The 22,500-nt window shown below is 40.1% G+C and overlaps 2 protein-coding genes across 5 annotated transcripts in view; both read left to right on the forward strand.

Annotated features, from left to right (window-relative positions):
• Nucleotides 1-2,615: 2,615 nt before the first annotated feature.
• LOC138024686 (ATP synthase mitochondrial F1 complex assembly factor 1-like) lies at nucleotides 2,616-16,148 on the forward strand. The gene is made up of 10 exons (XM_068871901.1): nucleotides 2,616-2,860; nucleotides 4,932-5,028; nucleotides 5,214-5,276; nucleotides 6,034-6,096; nucleotides 6,661-6,711; nucleotides 8,349-8,396; nucleotides 9,837-9,932; nucleotides 15,003-15,069; nucleotides 15,583-15,623; nucleotides 15,833-16,148. Exons 1-10 carry the CDS (start codon nucleotides 2,640-2,642, stop codon nucleotides 16,028-16,030), a joined length of 945 nt encoding a protein of 314 aa, XP_068728002.1. The 5' UTR covers nucleotides 2,616-2,639; the 3' UTR covers nucleotides 16,031-16,148.
• A 4,854-nt stretch (nucleotides 16,149-21,002) lies between these two features.
• Nucleotides 21,003-22,500, forward strand: part of LOC138024007 (cyanocobalamin reductase / alkylcobalamin dealkylase-like) — a 4,830-nt gene continuing 3,332 nt past the window's right edge. For all 4 annotated transcript variants that reach the window (XR_011126869.1, XR_011126870.1, XM_068871096.1 and 1 more), the window contains exon 1: nucleotides 21,003-21,105. Coding sequence is in view for 2 of the 4 variants with exons in the window: in XM_068871096.1 (XP_068727197.1) it covers nucleotides 21,022-21,105 (84 nt within the window). In the remaining 2 variants the exon portion in view is untranslated. The remainder of the gene's footprint in view (nucleotides 21,106-22,500) is intronic.

The raw sequence follows: 22,500 nt of genomic DNA on the forward strand, positions 1-22,500 counted from the left end.
CCAGGAAAGTTACTCAACCCAAACAACCATTTTTCGCTGTTTCTGCGTCCTGAGCCTTAAGTATAAACAAACTTGCCTGTAATGTCTATAATAGTGTAAAACGAGTACTAGTCATGATGAACTCAACAATCAGTCGTATCTGTGTGCTCTCTGACTCTCACCACAATGAATGTGTGAGCATGTTTCAGTTGATAATTGCTTTGTCGCCTTTGTGTCATGTTGCTTTTTGCCATTCCGTCTCTACTCTCTCGTTGTCTTACTGCAATTTCATAATTTTGCGGAATCTCCTCTTCACGTGCAAAGCTAGGCGCCCAACTGCGTTTCGGCTTTCATCAATCAAATTTCCGAAAATAGCCGGGACGATCATCGGTCCCTTATCTTTTGGCAGCGATCAGACCAAACTTTTTTGCCACGTTCAGACCAAGTTTTTCGGTGTAAGTCCCCCTAAGATTTAGTACCAGTGATTACAAACTTCTCAAAATGCATTAACTGACCGCACTTTCCACGTTTTTTAAGGTTTCAATGCTACATTTTTTTAACACCTTCGGCTGCGCCCCAGCTTCGATGACAATTCAGCCTATTTGAAGTTAAGCGCATACTCTCGACACTAGGGAGCTTACGAAACGACGACGCCGACGGCAACGACGACGCTACAAAACAATAGGTTTAGTGAGAAAAAACAATGGCTCTGCACGCTCTGCACGTGCGTTTTACATTTTGGTACATTTCTCTGCGGTCATCTCCTAAATGACGACGTGAAATGACCAAATTCAAGGTTCTGTGGAGGACGTTAGCACATGACGATGAATTTTCAGTTCTCTCTCTAGGCTTCCAACCCACTCATACCAGTTTAATTCCTCAACAGTTACTACACATTTTTAACGCGAAACGACGTGAAATAGTTTCGTAGCGATATGAATAACGCGAACTCGTATTTTTAATGAAGTCCTCGTAGCCGTCGTCGTCCTCGTTTCGTAAGCTCCCTAATGACTTCAGTAACAAAAGTTAGGGAACAGTCGTCCTTACCTGCAATGTCTAGTACACTAGAGCCGGAAGAATCGAACACCCACGCCACTAATTTTCAGTAAAGTGCCTCTACAACGGAAGGAATGAGAAGAGAAATTGACTTTGTCAGGGGCAACCAACGAAAATATAGTTCAAAAGCACTTAAACATAGCAATGTTACGTATTTTCGTATTTAAACGGTAGATATAGGCATATTTTTATGCCCTAAAAATTTTCATCCATTCGGATTTCCTAGCTGAAAGTCTAGTGATCCGAAAACTATAGGGATCAAAACTTACCTCTTCGAAAATTTCAGCCGGAAAGAAGGCTCCCGAAAATTCTAGGTGACCTTTTTAGGGTAAAAATCCGTTAAAAATCCTAGGACAGGAAGGCAAGCAAGAAATTTTACAACAAATGTTCCGAAAATTCTAGATCTCAAATCGTCTTCCGAACAGATATTTTCCGAAAATTGACGTTGGGTGCCCCTGACTTTGTGATTTCTTACCAAATGCTTCAAGAAGTAAGCGTAAAACATTGCTAATAACACTTACCAAACGTTCAACGAAAGTGGAGCAAGCCTGCAACCCAAAGAATCAAAATATCTCCACGGTAATACACCAACTCTACACAGTGCGGACAGAACCACGTGTATGGGCAACGATCTGTTACCGCTCTCAATGACAGATAAACAAAGCATACAGCAAAATGACAACACAGCGAGCTGTATTATGTTAAAAAATTAACTGGCATTCACAAAAGACAACTAAGGCACCACGTGCATAACCTGTGTAACCGGAAATACGTCTGCCACACAGACTACCACGTTCACGAACGTACAACCATCATTTCAGGGGCAAGACCACCCCTACTTCAGTAATCCGGCAGGTACAAAACACAGGTCACAGGGCACAGGGCACAGGTCACAGGTCATTATTTAACCTATACAGAAAGTATCCTAAACATTCATAAAAGCTAAGCTTAGGCCCAATTAGGCCTAATTAGGCCTAAAGAAAAGTATCCTAAACATTCATAAAAGCTAATTTTAGGCCTAAAGAAAAGTTTTTAGGCCTAAGGTTAGCTTTTATGAATGTTTAGGATACTTTCTGTATAGGTAAAACAATGACCTGTGACCTGTGTCTTGTGCCCTGTGCCCTGTGACCTGCGTTTTGTACCTGCCGTCAGTAATGCTACTTTTCAGTTAACAATTAACCATAAAATTTATTTTTGGCGAGAATTCAGGGAAATTTTCGCAGCAAGCAGTGAAATTTAATGGTGCTCAGCCAACCAGCAAAATTAAATCCCACACAACCAGCAACCAGGGTTGATGCGATGGAATGCCAGCCAGGGAAAAAAGGAAGAAGGGCGGTTCGTCTGGTACTCCTGAAAGAAAGTTTTGACCTCGCAAAGCACGTTTATACGATACTCTAAACGGTGTCTCTGAATGCATAAGACACACGACATTGGACGAAACTGTTTCTTTCAGCTGCTTGTTTGAGTGCTGAGAAATTTATGACCGATTATTTGAATTTAGCGGGATCAATTGAACAAATATTTCGTTCTTATCGCCCAACCCTCTTGGACCAACCTTGGTTAAAACAGCAGAGAAGAACCTGGGTCTCAAAAACATATTGAACATGGCGGCTACGATGAGAGTGCGTTCGCTCGTCTCAAAGTTTGCGAAAGGCAATTATTTTCAAAGGTTACCGGTTCAGATTTCAGCTAAATCAATTACCAGGCTGTTATCGTCATCTAGACCTGTCTTTTTCTCGACTGATGGCATAGAATCGAATCCTTTTTACGAGAAATATGCTGAGAGAATAAAAGTAGTCAGGAACGAGATAAAGGAAGGGAGATTGTAAGTTGAGATTGTTGAAGCTTTCTGTTTTAAGTAACGAAGAAAAGATGATTAAGGGAAAAAACTGATATTAGTAAACTACCGATATTCAAACAAGGCTAACCTCAGTCAAGTGGGCTCAACTGGACGTGGCTTAGTGCGACATACACTTGCATTAAACCTTTGAGTACCTGTACACAATGTCATGCCCAACCACTTTCTCTCTGGCTCAACCCATTTGTCACGTAAAATATTGTTTGCATCGATCGGTAATTCTTCAATCGGGATTAATTCACTTCGCAAACGTCCTCTTAAAGGCTTCTCTTTGCCACATACAACTGTAGAGTTACAAACATGTACGAACTTAATTATATTAATACCAAGATTCATTTGGACTTGTAGCTGGTTAATTGCAGTAGTAACCGTACACAAGAATATTGATGACCATGAGGTTGCTGTCAAAAGCATTATTTCTTTCGTGTGCTGTGCAAGTGATAGTGTATTTGAGGTTGCAGTAATAACTGCACCCTGTAAAATTATCTACTCAAAAGCTCTGTCCCCTTTAACCTATTAGGGACCTTTAGATTCTAGGACGAGAACGAGTACGAGATTTGAGTGCCTGTTTTAAGCAAAAATACTGAGAAATTTATAACCTGGATGATTAATCTTACCCTTTGTTAGCAGCATTGGTTGCTCAGTTATTTTTATCGCTGGTAACTGAGCCTTTTCCTGATTGAAAAATGCCAAAACTGCTACCGTGTTGGTGACTTTTTTTGACACGATGACATTTTTTGCAAAACCTCGCAGTAAAATGACAACAATATTACGTTTTTCCCACCAAAATGACGCTGGTTGCATGCGCTCACTGTTGTTCTATGAGAAAATCTCGTACACATAGTCGTTCTTGTTCTAGTATCTAAAGCTCTCTACTGACCCCTAGGAGTGAGTCTTGATAGATTTACTCGTCAGTGGAGGCAGTGCAAGTATCAGTGGGTTAAAGAATATTGAAGTTTAAGCACAGTGCTTGGTGTTCACAGGTACAATCACTTTCGACAAGCAGGTAAGCAAGTTCAAATCTCAGCCAATTAGCACACTTTTGAGGTGTTGCCTCAGTTAACTTTTCCCCTTCGAAGAGTGACACTTGTAGCTTTTACTCTGTCTAAATCCAGACGATTTCAGTTGTCAATGGGAGCCACTTCAAGGGTTAACTGATGCCACTTTGATTAGCCTGAAGACTCTTCAGTTCAATCAACCTTCATATTTGTTAACTGCTGTCAATCACTGCATCAGAATGGGTTAATGACCAACACCCAGAGCAGTAACTGGTTGAATAACTGAAGCTGCAAACATGATTAATGGCTGCAGGCAAAATTGAAACTACAGTGGAACGCCGCGTTACAGCCACCTCGGTAATACGGTCACCTCCTTATTGCAGCCACTTTTTTGGCCCAGCAAAACGGCCAATAATAGAGCAAAGCTGGCTGTATGGCTGAGGCTAATTTTTTTTTCCTATCCGTTATATTAGCCTCAGCCAGCCTTGCTTTATTATTAGAGTCTGCAATATAAATTTGCTGGTTAGATCCACCAGGATCCAGCACCTTTGCTTTGTGCAGTTGGCCCTCGCAGGGTCTGCGGAGTATGTCTTTTTTTTTTTTTTTTTTTTTTTTGGGGGGGGGGGGGTAAGGTGTAAGGTCTTGGTATATGTACAAGTAGTGTAAATTATTAAGTCTTCAATCAAGCCAAAAACAACCCTGTAAGAAAAGACAGGAGTGGCTATAGCACTCTGCAGCTCCTGCCTTGCATACAAAATTGTTCATGATCAACTTCAGGCTGTGCAAGACACAGTAAGCTTTATCTCATAAGATTCCATAGTTGGTATGTTACACAGTGAAGGTCAAATATTTAATTATGGAAAATCTAAGAGCTAATAGTTGCTGGCTGAGGTACTAGTACATCATTTTGTACTCTGACATCCACTTTCAGTGGACAGAGAAAGAATTGCACAGTGTAAGCATACTGGTCTGTCATCCATTTACTTCGTGTGATTCCGAGAATAATCCTTTCTTTTTTCACTATTTACACCATTGCACAGGGAAGAAAAGACTGCAGAGGAGAAGTTCCGTTTGGATACAAAAGCTCAGGTAGAAGCTGAAAGGTTCAAAAAGAAAATACAGCAAAAAGCAGCTGAGGTGATTTTCAAAGAGTTTTGCGATGAAAACATTAAAATGTTTTTGGTTTACTGTAGGTAAAGTTATGGGTTAACCTGCGGGGGGAGTCAGCGGGTTAAACCAAGTGGATAATGATTTCTACAATTTTATGACTATCTTCTCTATAAATTAAATTTGCATTTTATTTCTGGTGATTGTACTTTCAGAAATTGCTCCTTGGAAACAAGCCTTTATCATCCAAAGGAGAAACATCAGTGTATGGGGAAAAGGTACATACATGTAACAGTCCCTGAATAAGCCAGTGGTCACTTCATTGCAGTAATTTATAAATATTTGTTCGTTATGTATAGTTGCTTGGTAACTTGAACATAACTGAAGTCTAATGTAGTGTGACAAGTTAAATAAAAGAGCTTTGTCACCTCATGATCACTAATGGTTCCCAGTGCCTACTACAGTAAGTAAACTCAAAATCGTGTACCAATCAACTTAGAATTTATTGAAAGCCCTGAATGAGTCAGTCACACACACACATTAAAGATCGCCAGATACACTGTATGAGCTGCGCTCTGTTTGCAAATGTATTTATTATTTGCATGAATCTAGAATGATCACGAAGATCAGCGCAACACCTCTTCTTTTGCTATTTCCTTCCCCCGTTGTTTTCTTATTGCTTTCTTATTACAAAACCCTCCCCTCAACATAAACATAAGGCCACTTGTGTCCAGATATTTAGGGGTAATAAACCTTACAGATTGTCTTCCTAACTCATCTCTTTCAAACCGTCGATCAAACGTGCTGCAACGATTGTTGACAGTGAATTATGAAATTGTTTTATACATAGACATCAGTCTCAGCTGGCATGTTGACTTGTTAAAAATTTAAGCCATTGACACCTCAAACACCCTAGGATGCCTTCAGTTGACGATTAAAATCATCTGGCATTAGACAGAGTATCTTTTAAGTGTCACTCACAGGGCTCAGCGGGTCAAAGGACATTGACATGCGTTGTGGTTATTCCTTCCATAGACTCTCAGCTCTATCATGCATTTGGATAAGATTGCTAATAAAAGTGCAGAAGAAATCAGGCAGGTAGGATCGATAGCAGCTAGTGTATCAGCAATTTCCATAATTATTATTGTGACAAGTTGGCTACAACAACCATCCACGGAACACCCAACAGAGTCAGCTTTAAATAAATTAAAAACCCTTTGACTCTCGGGAGTTATCGGTACGTAAATCTTCATCACAATTTCAATGAATCATCGGTCAGACAGGTATTGAGAATGAAGAATATTATCAGCTTAAGAGGTGTGAACTTAATATAACACCAAATTCTTGTGACTACCCAACAAAGAAATCCATGGTACTACTTAGGAGAATCAACATTTAAATCATGAGAATGAAAGGCTTAAGTGCTCTTTACAAGGCCAGATCACATTCCCAATATCAGGCACTCTGTGCCAATTTATTTACAAAGAGTAATAGTTCTCTTTAATTTGTAAGTAGATTTTGGATTCTTCCACAGAATTCTTCAAACTTTAAGACAGACACTTGCTATTGGTTTGGTCAGGCCTTAGAACCAACAACCTGATGAGACATCTCTAAGTTTAGGCTGGAAATGTGAAAGGATATTTTTTTTTCCCCTAATCTTAGATATGGCGAGAGTATCACAGAGAAAAGGACTGTATCAGTGCTGCAATTCCAGTATGTAATGTTATGAATATTAATAATAATAGCAATAATAATAATATCATCATCATCATCATCATCATCATTATTATTATTATAAATATTATTATTCTTTTAACTTGAAATTTTCTTTTTCCATGTCTTTAATTCTAAAATACTGTACTGCCTGTAAGAGCTTTTTGATCACATCTGAGCCACAAGGAATATGTATTTTGGAAATTGTTATTGACATGGTGATTGCATTCTTATGATTTATAATAATTTTGAATGTTGTATTGTGCTTCCAATTCTTACTTTTTAATATTTCTGTAAGTTATGTACGTATTTTTCTGTTTTTAAAAGGGAATAAAATATTTTACATATTATCATTATTATTATTATTATTATTATGCTTTGTAGCTGCATGAAAATTAATAGGATATTGCTTTGATGAACCACACAATATTTTTGAAGTCCATTTTTAAGAAAGACAATACATGTTTCAGATGAGACATCATCCATTGTCAGTTGTACAGTGAGAAATAAAATGAAAATGTGCAATAAATAGTATAACGAAGTGAGATGTTAACGAGGATAATTAAGGATGAAGGTGCGAACCAAAAAAAAAAGAGTAAAACTATTTAAGCTAAGAAAGGAGATTAATTAATTGTTAGTATGAAAGGGATAAATGAAGATGTTTGACCTGGGAATATAAAGACGGCTGCTCCCAAAGGATGTGCATGGCTTCCTTGATTTTCAATTGGACGCTTGTGGACGCAGACCGGAGAATTTTGAAACAATCTTCTGATCAACGGGAGTGACAATTTTCAGAACTTCTCAGGTGTTTAAAGATGTGGGAATGTTTGTCAGAAGAGAGATGTTCGCGAATGCAAGTGGTGAAGTGTCAGTTGGTTTCACCAAAATAACAGGCACTACAGCCTGCACATGGGTTTTTCCCTACGGATTTACAATCGTGAGTCATTTATAAGTTTTCATGTGCAGGCTGTAGTGCCTGTCATGTTGGTGAAACCAACAGACACTTCGCCACTCACATCCACGAACATCTCTGAGGAAATCTAGAATTCTGTATAAACTGGCCTAATTACTCCGATATCTCCTTTTTGTACTTGTAAATATATTTAATACTTTGTTTTTGTTTTGTTTGTTTTGATCATCATTCTGTGTAATTGAATTTGAGTAAATAAATAAATTTCTCACTGTCCAACTGACGATGGATGATGCCCCATCCGAAACATGTATTGTCTTTATTAAAAAAATGAACTTAAAAAACATTGTGTGGTTCATCAAAGCAATTACCATCCTTATCATTTTTTTATTGGCAGGTTATTTTACGCCATGTCATGACAGTAAACTCAAATTTAATGCATTCGTGCTATTTTCTATCAGGATTATTTTAACGCCATTTATTAATGCTTCTCTGGTTTTATCAGGGTCGTAACGAGGTATATTTTTTCGTAACTGATCCCATATGTTTACCCAAATTTTTGATCCCTGATCCCGCAAAAATTTGATCCCTAATCCCTTGAAAAATAGTGCTGATCCCGATCCCGCGCGTTGTGATCCCTGATCCCGGCCCTTTTCAGGCCTTTGATCCCTGATCCCGTATACCTCGTTACGACCCTGATTTATGTTTTCATTTTTTTCTTTTTCAGAGTGATGTTTATAACATTATGGAGGAGAGATTTCTGAAATTTCCTCTGGTATGTAAACATACATGAAGATGACTTAACACACTTGGCTGCCACTTTGTTTTTTTGACATCACTATAGTTTGACGTCATCTGTGCTCTACCGGTATTACTGAACAGACGCATGGCCGCATGGAATCTACTTGTTAATTTGAAAGTTAACAGAAAGATGTGATATCTCACAAAATGCGTAGTGAATTGATACTTGTGACTTTTCGCAAGTTCTCAAAATTAATAGGAGGTTCCTAAAGACTCGTCTGATTTTGAACAAAATAATTAACAATATTTATTCCATGGGCGCGCGTTGAATATGAGATGGTAAATAGCCAGCGAGGCTCGTAGCGCCGAGTTGGATATAACCAGTCTCATATCCAACAAGCGCGAATGCAATAATTGTTTTACTAAATTCCTTAAACTCCAAAAGTTTGGAAGTTCGAAATACGAGCGAAAAACGCGAGAAAACCCGAGCGAAATCGAAAGAACTTGACGAAAATGCGATGTTGTGAAATACGTGCTGGTCAGACAGACGCAGGCTCATCACAAAACATTTCTTACCTTTTCGCGTACTTCTGAACGTCGGAATTGTTCCAAACTTTCCACAAAATCTTTTTTTTTTGTTTTGTTTTGCTTTATTCAGAGAGAAATTTCGCTTTCCGGCGAAAATAATTTTAACTTTGCAACGCTTAGCGCAATCATTTGCCATATAAGGTCAAAGTAAGGTATATTTAACAATTATTCCATGAGCGCGCGTTGGATATGAGATGGTAAATAGCCAACGAGGCGCGTAGCGCCGAGTTGGCTATAACCACTCTCATATCCAACAAGCGCGAACGGAATAATTGTTTTATTAAATTCCTTAAACTCCAAAAGTTTAGAAGTACGAAATACGAGCGAGAAAAACCTAGCGAAATCGAAAAAAGTTGATGAAGATGCGATGTTGTGTACATGTAATACCTCGTGGTCAGACAGACGCAGGCTCATCACAAAAACATTTCTTACCTTTTCGCGTATCTCGAAGCTTCGAAAGTGATCCAAACTTTCCACAAAAACCTTTTTCTTTTGCTTTATACCGACAGAAATTTCGCTTTCTGGCGTAAACGTTTTTAGTTTAGCAACGCTAAGCGCAATCATTTACCATATAAGGTCAAAGTAAGGTATATGAGCTGATAACCGAGATTGAGTGAACCAATCAGAGCACGAGAATTGCATTATCCGAGGTTGAGAATTTAATAAAAGCTGATAACCGAGATTGAGTAAACCGATCAGAGCACGAGAAATGCATTAACCGAGGTTGAAAATTTAAATTAATAATTTCAGTTAACTCTGCTCTTATTAATTTAGAATCTTACTTGAGATCTGGCCATTTCTTGTCCTAGTTGTTGCAAAAATGAGCCGTAGATTGGTGGTTTGAAGAAGCTTGTTCCAAATTCATACTTTACTCTTTTTTCGACAGTTTATTTATCCTCTTCCCAGAGAACAAGGTTATGAATTCATGTACGCTGAATTTCAAGATCACAAATGCTATTTCACATCTCTCCTTCACTATCAGGTCAGAATACTACAATCAGTCTCAGACTGACTTCCTGTATGTTCGACAACTAGTTAATGTATTCCTTAGTTTTGCATTCTTCATCCAGAACTGCATGAAATGTATCTTATCATTAACATCGGATTAGCAAACGCAATTTTCGAGTTATCATTTCATGGGTGATGTACAGTAGCAGCTCTCGTAACTTATAATGTGATTGGCTCGCTGGCCAAAAACAGAAGACTAAATTATTGAAACAATGACTTAGACTTCAAAAAAATATATATATAAGCTGCTTACAATACCAAAGAGCAGCGAGCCATGACTAATAGACAGTTTCTCCTGTCGTTAATTTAGTATGGAACAGGTGCCTAGTGTCTGGTATTGCAGACAACTCGGTTTTTTTGGTTAAGAATAAACTGTTTATAATTATTGGTTCGGTTCCTCTGGCGTGCCGACAAGAATTCCGTGTGAAGGTTTATTCGAGTTTTTAGCGGTACAATTGGTACTGTTGTTTAGTATTTTTAATTACAATAGGCATTTGTTGACACGTATTCTCGGTAATTTATGGTGTAAGGCCCGTACGTATACGTACAGGCGAATTGGCTCATTAACATATGAGATTGGTGACAGAAGGCGTCATGCTATTCACAATATTGACTTCAAAAGGTAAAAGAGCGTGATAACCTTAGTTAATTTTCCAGTTTTAAGCCTTTTACCTTTGACAACGAGTGAGTCATTTGTTCGTTGTTCGAAAGCCGATTAACTTAATCCAGGATTAACTTAAACTTTTGTCTGATGTTTTCAACTTTTTGATGAAAGTATCTTTTGCTTATTTTTGTTTTTCAAGATTGACTTCTTCTAATGTATAGTTTTGCTGAATATCAGCTTTGAACAACATTTAGTAGTAGAGAAATAAACTCCTTGGTTAATTTTTAATCTGGGATTAGCGTTAATCGGCGTTTGAACAACCGGGCCCAGGGTGGCAAAAGCGGTACTGAGCCCATACATTGTTTGTAAAATTTTGAGTGTCATTACTCAGAGATTGTCCGGCAAATTGCGCTCAAAGTTTCAGAGATAGCTCATTATGCAATGCACTTTCAATATTCAGCACTTAATTTTTTGGCTGATAGATATTAGAAGAAAACGATGTGCATATGCTAATGAGGCAAAAAATGTAACAGTCAAACGAGTCACGAGTCACACATGATTGACATGAGTTCACGTCACACATGATTGACACGGGCATGACGGCTAGGTTGGTACCAAAACGTATAAAAAGGTGCTGTAACTGTTCTAGGAGCCAGTTGTTGATGGTTGTTAGTTACGTACAGTCGCGGAGTAAAGAAGAGTCCACCAAAAGAGTTTTAAGGAAACCGGTCAAGTCGCCCGAAATTATCGTCGTGTCGCCCGAGAGTCCGAGTTGTGCCGCCCGAAGCTTTATCGATATCAGCTTTCCGCGCGACATACATGTAACTCGCGGTCTCGGACGACATGACAATAAAGTTCGGGTGACATTGACATTGCTCGGGTTTCGGGCGACTTGACCGTGATTCGAGTGTTAGAGTTGATTTCTTTTCCCCCGTGACGTTTTCTAGAACACTTTACTGGGCAGCATTGTGTTGGGGGTATCGTCGGCTAGTCTCGTCATGCTTTTAATTGACCTATTTGCCGCTGTGAACAAGTTCCGTTCCTCCATAAATGTTCCCTTTAATAGGGACCGAGGGCATGCAAGATACTTACGTACTTAATTGACCACTCCCTGTTGGGGCTTTTCACGGCCAATGAAACATTAATGAAAGAATCCCAGCTGGCCAGAGGCAAACTAGAGCAACCGAGAATATCGGTGCGTTCAGAACAGGTCTTGAACCCGGAATCTCCGGGTCCTGAGGCAAGCATCCTAACCCCTAACCACTGGGCTGTGTATTATTTTCCTGTGGAATTTCCCTCTTTAGCTTGTACGTTTTGTTTTCCCACTTCAGACCACGTGATGTTCTCAAGGGAATTCTCCTTTTGTTTTGTCATAAATTATTCCTGCATAAGCACGTGCATAAGACGACATTTGAAAGAAGCTGTTCTCTAGAGTAACATCACGTGGTCTGGAATGGCAAAACAAAACGTACAAGCTTTAAAGAGGTCTATTCCAAGCTTACCTAGTGTCTTTAGATGGGGTACAGGCTGTTTGTTGGTAACATTTAAAGATTTATTACAAGGTGGTTAATCTCGCCTTGAAAAATATAAGTAACATTCCTAGTGCGTTTGCGAAGCCTCCAGCGTGGCGCACGGCACTCCGTTTTTAGGTGGTCGATACTACCACAATTGAAACACTTTCTGCGTCTTTGTAGTCGATTGTGGTAAAATTGACTATTGTGTTGTTGTCCAGCGTATCGTCGTCGCACATCTTCTCTGTTGTCATGTTGACGTCTGCCTCGATGGTTATTTCTGTTATCATCATTTCTGCGTCCCCCTAGGTTTGGGGTGGAGTCCCTCCCAAGGGGGGTTGCACCATAGTAGATGTAGCTCGGACTGTCTGCTGGATTGGTGTTGGCGGCTGCTGCTGCTGCGTTGGTGCTGGTTCAATATCGTGGTCCACAGCCGGTCAATGTGTTGGAGAACTGGGTGAACTCGGCCCAAATGGCGACATGGGCATCTCCAAGTCGAGCACTACCTCCATCATGTTCTGATCGTTGACTCGGATGTCTGCCATCTGCCAATTCAATAACACAAACAACATAGACACAAAAGGCACTACGATAATTCCATTTTATTTCTACGTATTTCACTAATTTCCTTATCCTTCCTTTTCTGTGTTTATTTCTTTTTCTCTCAGTGCTTTTTTCCTTTCTTCCTGTGTTTTTCGCGGGAGTTCTTTGTCTTTGTCCACATTGTTCGCTTGTGATGGCACAGTTGAGCTTTCTTCTACACAGAAGGTACTATCCACTGTCTGAATGCACAGTCGGGCGAAGGATGCTGAAGATGGATGCTTTTCGCTGTTCGTTACCCCTTAAGGGACTTTTTGCCTTTTTCCTTCTTGGTATTCGAGGAGGAAGTTTCAAGTAATAGGTCTCAATTTTCCCCAAACCCCCCCCCCCCTCCCTTCTTCCGCGTGTCCTGGTAGGGGTGGTAAGGTCGTCTACAAATCACTCTTCCCTGTCCACCTCCTCTGCACACAGATATTCTGGTATTCGTCTGTTGTTTGGTTCGGGTCGTGGATGCCGGTTGGCGTCCTTTACTGTTTGTTGAGTCTCGCCGTTTGGTTTGTCGTCGTCTTCCTCTTCATCGTCTTCTTCGCCAGTCGTCGGCCGTTTTATACCAGAGATGGATCATGCGCGTGGACGACGTTGGGCACTTTATGTTAATACGTCTTTTATAGTTCGTCCTGTTTAAAGACGGGTGAGAGATGAATTATGAATCTGGACTAACTAAATTGTTTCGTGCGTCTTGAAAGACGCTATGAGACTTGAAAGACGCCCGTCTTTATACAGTGACGCATTACAAGAAATTGCCTTAAGTTTTCCAGACGCATTATGCGTCTCTACTGTAAAAAGGCCGTTTTCTTTCTTCCCGAGAGACACCCGTCCTGTCCTTCGTCCAATTTCGCTAAGAAAGATCGTCTCCTCTCTTCGGTGGGTTTACTTGCAGGAGTTTTGTTAAGTACTATCACAATTCCCTAAATTCTTGTGCATGACTTGTCCATCCTCTATGGACGCTTACAGAGCTTTGTGATAATTTGGGCAATAAAACACAAAGCTCCTCTAACCGCAATGTGTCCTTATTATGTAATCAAATGATGTCTGTCGTTGTTGTTTTAAATTCCCTGTTCACTTTATTGTGCCTGGAAATAAGTCGAGAGTTCCCTCTCTTTGCTGCTGTTTGTTGATCTCCGTCGTGAATTATGTAGATGTATCAGATAAGCTCTTTTTTTGTAAGGGCAAAAATATAGGATAGAATTTAAGGAGAAATGACTCACAAGACCTTAAAAGTAAAAAAAGTAAAGTGGTGCATTTATATAGCGCCCCCATCACTAACGTCTCAAAGGCGCTTTACAATGATCAATTTATCCCCAACGGAATGGAAGCATATACAGGCGCAAATTGCAGCCGCTTCTAAGCAGTCCATGCATGCTGGTACTCATTTTACCGACCTCGGAAGGATGGAGAGCGGAGTGAACTTTAGCGGGAAAGAAGGTCGCCAAATATTCCAGTCTCGGCAGAACCGGGAATGGAACCCGGGACCTTAGGGTTGGAAAGCAGAGATCTTACCACTGCGCCAACCCCTCCGCTCTTGTACCTTATCATAGTAGAACTAATGCATTTAAATATAGTTTTTTTTAACCGTATTGTTAACTAATGGAATACTTTAATAAATCATATTAGGGAATCCAGAAGTACTTCAATTTTTGAAAGTAGTGTTTTAAGTTTTATTAGGAATAATTAATTAGTGAATTGTTTATTAGAAAATACTTAATTAGAAATTAGCTATGGGAGCATCCCTAGAATGGTGTTTACGGACTTTTCGATGTCTCCACCTCCACCACACCTGTTTTTTTCTTTGTTGAACAGTTCTGTTAATTTTCTTTTAGTGGAGTAAATGTATGTAATAAATTAAATTAAATTAAAATTAATTATCGGTCTTCCTTGAATGAATTTGAACAAAAGGGTCCCCTTTTATTGCGCCTGTTCTTTGAGCACCTTCTGATTAGAATTTTGGTCCTAGAGGATTTTATTCTTTTGAGGTAATAATTTTGTTTTATGTACCTTTGTTTTATGGGAGGCGCGGTGGCCTCATAGTTAGTGCGCTCGACTCCAGATCGAGTGGTCCGGGTTCGGGGCCTTGCCGGGGACATTGTGATGTGTTCTTGGGCAAGACACTTTACTCTCACGGTGCCTCTCTCCACCCAGGTGTATAAATGGGTACCGGCGTAATGCTGGGGGTAACCCTGCGATGGACTAGCATCCCATCCAGGGGGGAGTAGAAATACTCATAGTCGCTTCATGCTACGGAAACCGGAGATAAGCGCCGGCCTGATGGGCCTTCTGGCTCATAAGCGGTCACTTTACCTTACTTTTTTACCTTTTTTGTAATATACAGACGCGAGGTGAGAACGCTCCTTGGTCATTGGCAATGAGACACTTTACAGATCTCAGAGAAAGCAAAGGTTCGTAAATGAAGTCATTGTTTTGCCCATGATAGAGTGATTCTCAATTGAGTGTCGTAAAACAAAGACCAAAGTAATTACTTCGACCAATCACAGCAGGTGCAAACTGCGAAATGAACCAATCCGAATTCGTAGCAATTCCCATGTGACTTGCTCAAAGCGCGGGAAAAATCGCGCGTGCAAGTTTCCTTCTCATTGGTTGTTGATAAACTGGCGCGAGATTTTTAAACCAATCACTAAGCGTTGAAATTGCAATCGCTTAATCACTTTCGGAAGTCATTTGAAAACTGCTCTAATAGATCAGTAATCATGGGAGAGAATTACTGGGGGAGTAATAATTGTGAGTTGACAATGTGATGATAGCTAAAAGCAGAGCATTCAGCTTTCTCTCGTAAAACATGATACAATAAATCGGACGTCATAGCTCACATACGATTTGCTTGCGGACAAAGGCGCCCTACCTCATGCCCATCGTGTTGTAAAATGTCTTTTTTTGGTTGCGTTGTCTTATAGGCATAGTTCTAATGGTTGGAGAAGTTGATACCAATGAATTGGTGAGTGAATCATTTTTGCACATAATTTATATACATACTATGCTTCCCTTCAGTAATATACCATATTCGTATTCTCAGTATTGGACTGGAACTAGCTTGCAATGGAAGCTAACGCGAAGCAATAGAGGAGTCCAATACTGAGAATACGAATACGGTCTATTGACTACCGATAAAGGACTGCAGACCTAAACCTCTCATTTTTTTTGCAGAGTGTATTGGATGCGCAGTGGCTGGCATATCAAGTTCAGATGTTCTATGCTTCAGAGAACAACAGCAGAGAAGAGATTCTCAAAACATTCAATCGATCTCCTGACAAATTTGATCACATGTCAGTCATCAATGAACTGAGCGCTGAAATTCAAAATGGCGTGCTACAAGGGTCGAACAATGATTCACACAAGCCTTGATTGTATATAATTATAGAGCAGATAAAGTTATTTGGAGTAAGTTACACCTTTTAAGGCTCATTTTGGACTTTTCTAACCTCAAAACTTGTTAAGTAAAACTTTTGAAACTCTTCTAAAAGAATCAGGGCTCCTATTTAATCCTCGCTTTTAGCGTGTGTAGCGGACGATTGGGAATGTGTATCGTGGGAATGGGATTACCGCGCGCGTAAACACGACGCGTAGTTCGCGCTTGCGACTTCAGCCGACACGCATGACGGAAATTCGTGCACTTTATTCGTATTTTCCGTCACGGCAAAACATGACCACGAGGAGCTTGGTGGTAAGATGGACAGTGCTAAAACGAGGCTTCGTTTCATATGGCTGTCTCCAAGACAAGAGTATTCCCCCCCCCACCGACCGACAGTGTCAATAGCTAGTCACACCATGCCAGTGGGTCTCCTCTCGGACACATTTCGAAGCTTATCGCAACTGGCGCTACAGTTTGAAAAGAGGTATGGACTCAAATAACGATACATTTTTGTGGTTAATCAGCGAAGAGGAGCATCCGGGTGACTCTGATCTTTTCTTCCACGAAGTAGTTTTCCTCATCGATCGCCATAGTTGCATAGCGCGTTCCCCGAGGAAAGTTTCAGAACAAAACGTGAACTACAAGCTTTAGCACGGCTGCAAGCAACAAACACTCTCCGGAAAATGTTTACGGCGGATCTTTCGAAGGTATCGTAAATTTTTATTGCCGCTACGCGATGCACGACTTTCACTTTCTGCACCTTTGCTCGCTAACTTGTTTAGTACACAACGCCAGGCTTACCTTTTACATCTCCATGTTCGTCGCACGACTTTTGAAACGACAAAACTTTGCCCGTTGAACGCGCTACGGAACTATGGCGATCGATGAAGAAAACTACTCCGGGTAAGAAAAGATCAGAGCCACTCGGCTGCTCGTCTTCGCTGATTGGCCACAAAAACATTTTTGTGGCCAATCAATAGCAGGCAATTCGAACGCTTCAGGAACTGGTTCGGTAAGAGCAAGTGCCCAAGTCCTCTTCCCCTTCTAGTAGTAAACTTTCACCACGAACATTCTATCGTCCCGACTAGCTGCCCTTGGGTCTCCAAGGATGTTTATTATATAAACACCAATGAAATACCAAGTGAGCTTTCGCACGAAAACATGATATCTTCACACGAAAAAAGATCACTGTTGCTATGGTTGCATATAAAAAATCGCGCCTTTCGATGGCTTTCGTTAAATGATTGCTGGCGGAGAAAAAGGTTGGGCATACATTTGTACCGTGGGAAGTCACAAACGGCAAGAAATGCAGGAGTCGACCACATCTGATCTACCAGGATGAAGACGACGACAACGACGACGTCGACGATGATGACGACGATCATGATGATGACGGCAACGACGACGATGATCATGATGACGACGGCAACGACGACGATGATCATGATGACGACGACGACGACGACGATGATCATGATGACGAAGACGACGACGACGATGATGATGGTTATAACGTTTGATTTCTTATCTCAAAAGTGTTAACTTTTTATCAATTGATCCTCTAAACAATTTTAAATTTGATGGAAAAAATACACAAACTTAAGCAAAGACACTAAGTAATTTTAAATTAATTGCTTAAAATTGTTGAGTTTAAAACAAATAAGTTTGCCTTAGTTGTAGCCGAACATTTACGCGTGCGTGACTTATGATGTCATTGGTAACTCGGTACGTAAAATTTGCACGCTCGCGAAGCCTATGTTGTCAATGATAACCAAGCACGCACAACTTACGCACGCTCGTAAAATTGAATAATCGCACGCCCTATCTTGCCTTTAACAACGAAGTATGTACAATTTGCTCCCGCTCAAGTCTGTGTTGTCTATCGTAACCAGGCATATATAACGCACGCCCTATGCTGTCAAGTATGTACAATTTGCTCGCGCACGAGCCTGTGTTGTCTATCGTAACCAGGCATGTATACCGCACGCCCTATGCTGTCAAGTATGTACAATATACTATAAGAAATGTTGGACACTGACTTTTCTTTTAGTAATTATGCAAATTCCTGACTGCAATTTCAGCATATGTACAATTTGCTCGCGAAAGCCTGTGTTGTCTATCGTAACCGGGCATGTATAACGAACGCCCAATGCTGTCAAGTATGTCAATTTGCTCGCGCGCATGCCTGTATTGTCTATCGTAACCAGACATGTATAAAGCCGCGGCTACACGAGCGACTTTTTGCTCGCCCCGGTGATGCGATTTTTCAAATTTTCTCGCGTCGCCAGCGCGCGATGAAAATCGCAAGTGTAGCCACCTTTGAACGGGCGATGCGACAGCTGAAAAAGTCGTAGAAAAAATCGTTTCCTTTAACAACGAAGTATGTACAATTCGCTCCCGCGCAAGTCTGTGTTGTCTATTGTAACCAGGCATATATAACGCACGCCCAATGCCCAAGTCTCAAAATGAATAACTCACGAGCGCTTTAGCGATATTTTGGTCAGCTGCGCCATTTTATGCAAATCGTCATACATTAACCTAACAAGCACACAAGCTATAGAGTGTTTTTACTCACGTGATCAGTAACCTTGTTTTTCCACCGAAACAAAAGAAAGCGTTTGTTGATAATAGAGCTCGATTCCCGGAGGATTAGTTTGGGACACCAACATGGCCGCCCTTCTATTGGTTAGGGAAACCAACATGGCCTCCGTGACGTCACGTGAAAACGCTATTACACAGTTTCCTACAAGAGGAGAGTTGATTTCGGTTGTCTAAGATTCGTGATCAGTTTATGGACCCCCCGCCTCGCTCTTTTTGGACCAATCACAAATGAACTGTTAATCTCTCGAACGCGTTTTCCCATCGCCGGCTGAGTTTATCTGCTTTGCATTCTGATTGGTTCATTGGACTCTTTGAGTGGATTGTGATTGGATGAAGTAATACTATGACAATTAAATCCACATAGAGAAATTTCTTACCTTTCAAGCGTGTTTCTTTTTCCCGTACTGTGTCCTCTGGATGATTAACGGCGAAGCTTTCCTGGATATAAAATTAAAATAATAATCACTTTGCGTCTGCGAACACAACTTTTTAAAGAGAGGGGTTTGCTCTTGGTTTTGTTCACCTTGTCTAAAAACCACGAGTTTTTTGTGACCATAATTATAACTGTCAACAATAGTCCATCATCATTTTTGAGAATTAGAGCGAGTTTCAATCGAGTGTCATAAAACCAAAACCAAAGTATTTACTTTGGCCAATCAAAAAGGACGGAGACAATCCAGTAAACCAATCAAAACTCGAAGTTATTACACGTAGCCGACCCAAAGCGCGGGAAAATGTGCACGCGCGAGCCAGGATTGTTTTTGGTTTCACTTCTGATTGGTTGAAAAAGTGGCGCGAGAAATTTGAGCCAATCACTGAGTAAAGTAATGCAAAACCAAAGCAATTCGCTAATTGCTTTCGACACTCAATTGAAAACCGTTCTATTTACCCAAATCGGACTAGTCCCCATCACCATCAGAAAAGTGTCCATTTTTAAACGTAGTTTTGGGGGAAAATAAACTAGACTAAATCGGCTAACTCAATGTTGTACCCAATTCAAACCCTTTGGGAATAAAACGTTTCGTTTCAGGTATTTCCATATCATTTAAATGTGAATGCTACATTATAATGCAAATACAAGACACAAAGAACCTTAATCCCAGGAGATTTGAACATGCTATGTTTCCATATCAAACTTTATAGATGTATATACTTTATTTGATTAAGTTTTCCATGTATTTCAATTCACGGGTTTGAATGTTCGGGTATCAATGTCTTTAATTAAAGGAGTCAAAATAACTTAACGAGAATTCGCCTTAAAACCACTTAGCGTCTCTCGTTTGAACCAAGACGAGCCTTCTTATCCGACATTTCTCATGTCAAAATCACAAGAACATCTTGAGGGTTCGCGGACTGCATTCAAACTGCGTTATGAATATGGACTTATCACTGAAGCAAATCTTTTTCACGCGCAAATTCTTTTTGCGCTAGCAACCGCTCATAAATATATGTACCAACATTATGTACTTATTGACTGAGTGGGAGGGCCGGACGGGAAAATATTTGGCCAGAGGTCATGGCGTACGGACCGACCGAAGCGAGGTCCGTGCGCCGTGACCGAGTTTAAAAGCGACGAAATCCCCAAAAATTGCATCGCAAGGAGCAGTACGTGTTTTAGTTGGGCCGTACGGCTTTTTCCGGCCCTGCTCGCGCTAATGCGTACAGCCCTCACACGAGGATTTCCCCAATACTTTAGCATGAAAGTGCGCGCGGGGACGTACGGACCATAAGATCATAACAATTATTAGTATCACCCAAATGCAAATGAGTCTGTCGTTTTTGTGACTGAGTATTTAACTATTAAGTCGAATTTTTCAATTTTCTTTTCAAAACTGTGTTCTAAAGCTTTTTCCCCTTGTTCAAAGTGATGAATATTCAAAAGAATAACACCAGACAACTCACCTTTCTTCGTTACGCGCTGAATCCTCCATCAGCTCGCCTGGTGCTCATCTCTTCCCAAGGATACCTTGCGCCCCTAGAACGTTTTACCCAGGACCACACTGTTCGCTTCAGTGTGATTAACTGTATTAAACCTAATCACAGTAAATTTAATTGTATGAAGTCTTCATATACGTCAAATCATCTTGATATCTACGCGGGGACTCCTGGAATCCCACCTCGGTTTTAGCCCATAAACTCCTGCGGGCGCAACAAGGTGTTCGCTTGCAAAGACGCGACAATTCTAGCACTTAAGAAAATAAAAATAAAAATAAAACAAGAAAAAAGTACGTCAATGAATTGAAATCAAACAAGCAATATCAGAAGATTCTCTTAAAAATTTCGAGTTCTCAGTTTAACACTCCCAGATTCCGAGTCCATCGATCCACCTGTTGATTGACTTTCATCGGGAACAAACCGAGACGAGACTGGCATCGAATTCAAAATGGAGGAAATCAGAGCGAAAGAAATTGTCGCAAAAGTTCAAGATATTTTGGCCCCAGTGGGACTGGAATTGCATCCTTTTAAGGTTTATAACTATATTAGTACGTCATTGTTAAATAACACGTTTTTAGAATTGAAAAGGCTGGTCAAATAACACGGTTGTCCAACAATCGAAAGTGAAGTGATGTACCACCCATCTCTCGATCTATTATTTCTACGCTGATCGAGCTTAACATAATACTTTCGAATAATCAGAAGAGATGTTTATTTTTTTAAATTATTTTATCTTTAGTAACATTATACTCCCGGATTAAACCTGTATCGAACTTAATCTGTAACCATCTTCTTCTCTTGTTACAATTCGGCATTTGCATGTGCGGCTAAGAGCTTTTTGATTACCAAGCATTTTTTGAAATGCAGAGATGACATAAAGCGAAGAAAATCAAAAGGGTTCAAACATTAAACTGAAGGATTCAACGGTCAATAAATTTAAAAGGTTGTTGAGTCTTGTCAGGGACTAAAAAAAAACTTGGTCCTTTTAAAATATCTAAGCACTCTAAAAGAGACCAGTATGCAATGTGATAACAGGAATGACTATAAATTAATTAAATTTATGATATAGGTATTGATGAAATACCAGGACTTCTCCTTTTGCTAAAAAATCATATCTTCACCGCGTGCAATGAACATATCATTTCTATCTTTCACATTTGAGGATATCGGTGTTGTCATGGTAACCAACACGATTAGCCAATTAAACGCGAGCTTTCTCTTCATTGTAAGATACTTTTGTCCTTTAATATAATTCTTCTCTACTACATAACATTTTTATTCCAAAATTTGACATTATCATGATTTGTTTTTCATAACTTTCATATCTTGTTTCATGTTACGCAACATGCGTGTTTTAGCGGTTGGTGACCACTTTTTCATCATTTCGAAAATGAATAAAACAAGTTGTTTTAAATCTAGACATTTCATCAATATCTATATAATAAACCGAACATTAAATGGCCGCTTGGGGATAAAAATTTTATCTTCTCGTGCTGAAAGTATCGCTCACTCGTGAGAGATACTTGAAGCACTCGAAGATAAAATTCGTATCCCCAAGCGGCCGTGTAATATCCTCTATATACTATCTGTTTTACGTTAAGGGGAGCAGAGATTGTGCAGTGGTCATAGTACTCGCCTCCCACCAAATTGTGGCTTGGGTTCGACTTGCCGTCATAAGTGGGTTAAGTTTGTTGGTTCTCTACTCTGCTCCAAGAGGTTTTTCTCTGGGTACTCTGGTTTTCCCCTTTCGTAAAAAAGCCAGCCAATGATTGGATATGTGTTGATTTGATTTTAGTTGATTTCTTAAGTACATGGTGTCCCGAATTAGTTTCCCAGTGCTAAATACAGGAAAAGGGTGGGTAGCCTCGCAGCTCCTACAAGGTCTCACCTGATTGGAGACCACCCTTGAGGTTTAACAAAAGAACAA

Source organism: Montipora capricornis, chromosome 11 (assembly GCF_036669925.1).
Source record: "Montipora capricornis isolate CH-2021 chromosome 11, ASM3666992v2, whole genome shotgun sequence".
Taxonomy (NCBI): domain Eukaryota; kingdom Metazoa; phylum Cnidaria; class Anthozoa; order Scleractinia; family Acroporidae; genus Montipora; species Montipora capricornis.

Excerpts from the sequence above, each read along its gene's own strand:
- LOC138024686 (XM_068871901.1), top strand. The coding sequence starts at position 2,640 with ATGGCGGCTACGATGAGAGTGCGTTCGCTCGTCTCAAAGTTTGCGAAA. Across the intron at positions 5,277-6,033 it reads CATCAGTGTATGGGGAAAAG|ACTCTCAGCTCTATCATGCA; the intron begins GTACATACATGT and ends TTCCTTCCATAG. Across the intron at positions 9,933-15,002 it reads CATCTCTCCTTCACTATCAG|ACGCGAGGTGAGAACGCTCC; the intron begins GTCAGAATACTA and ends TGTAATATACAG.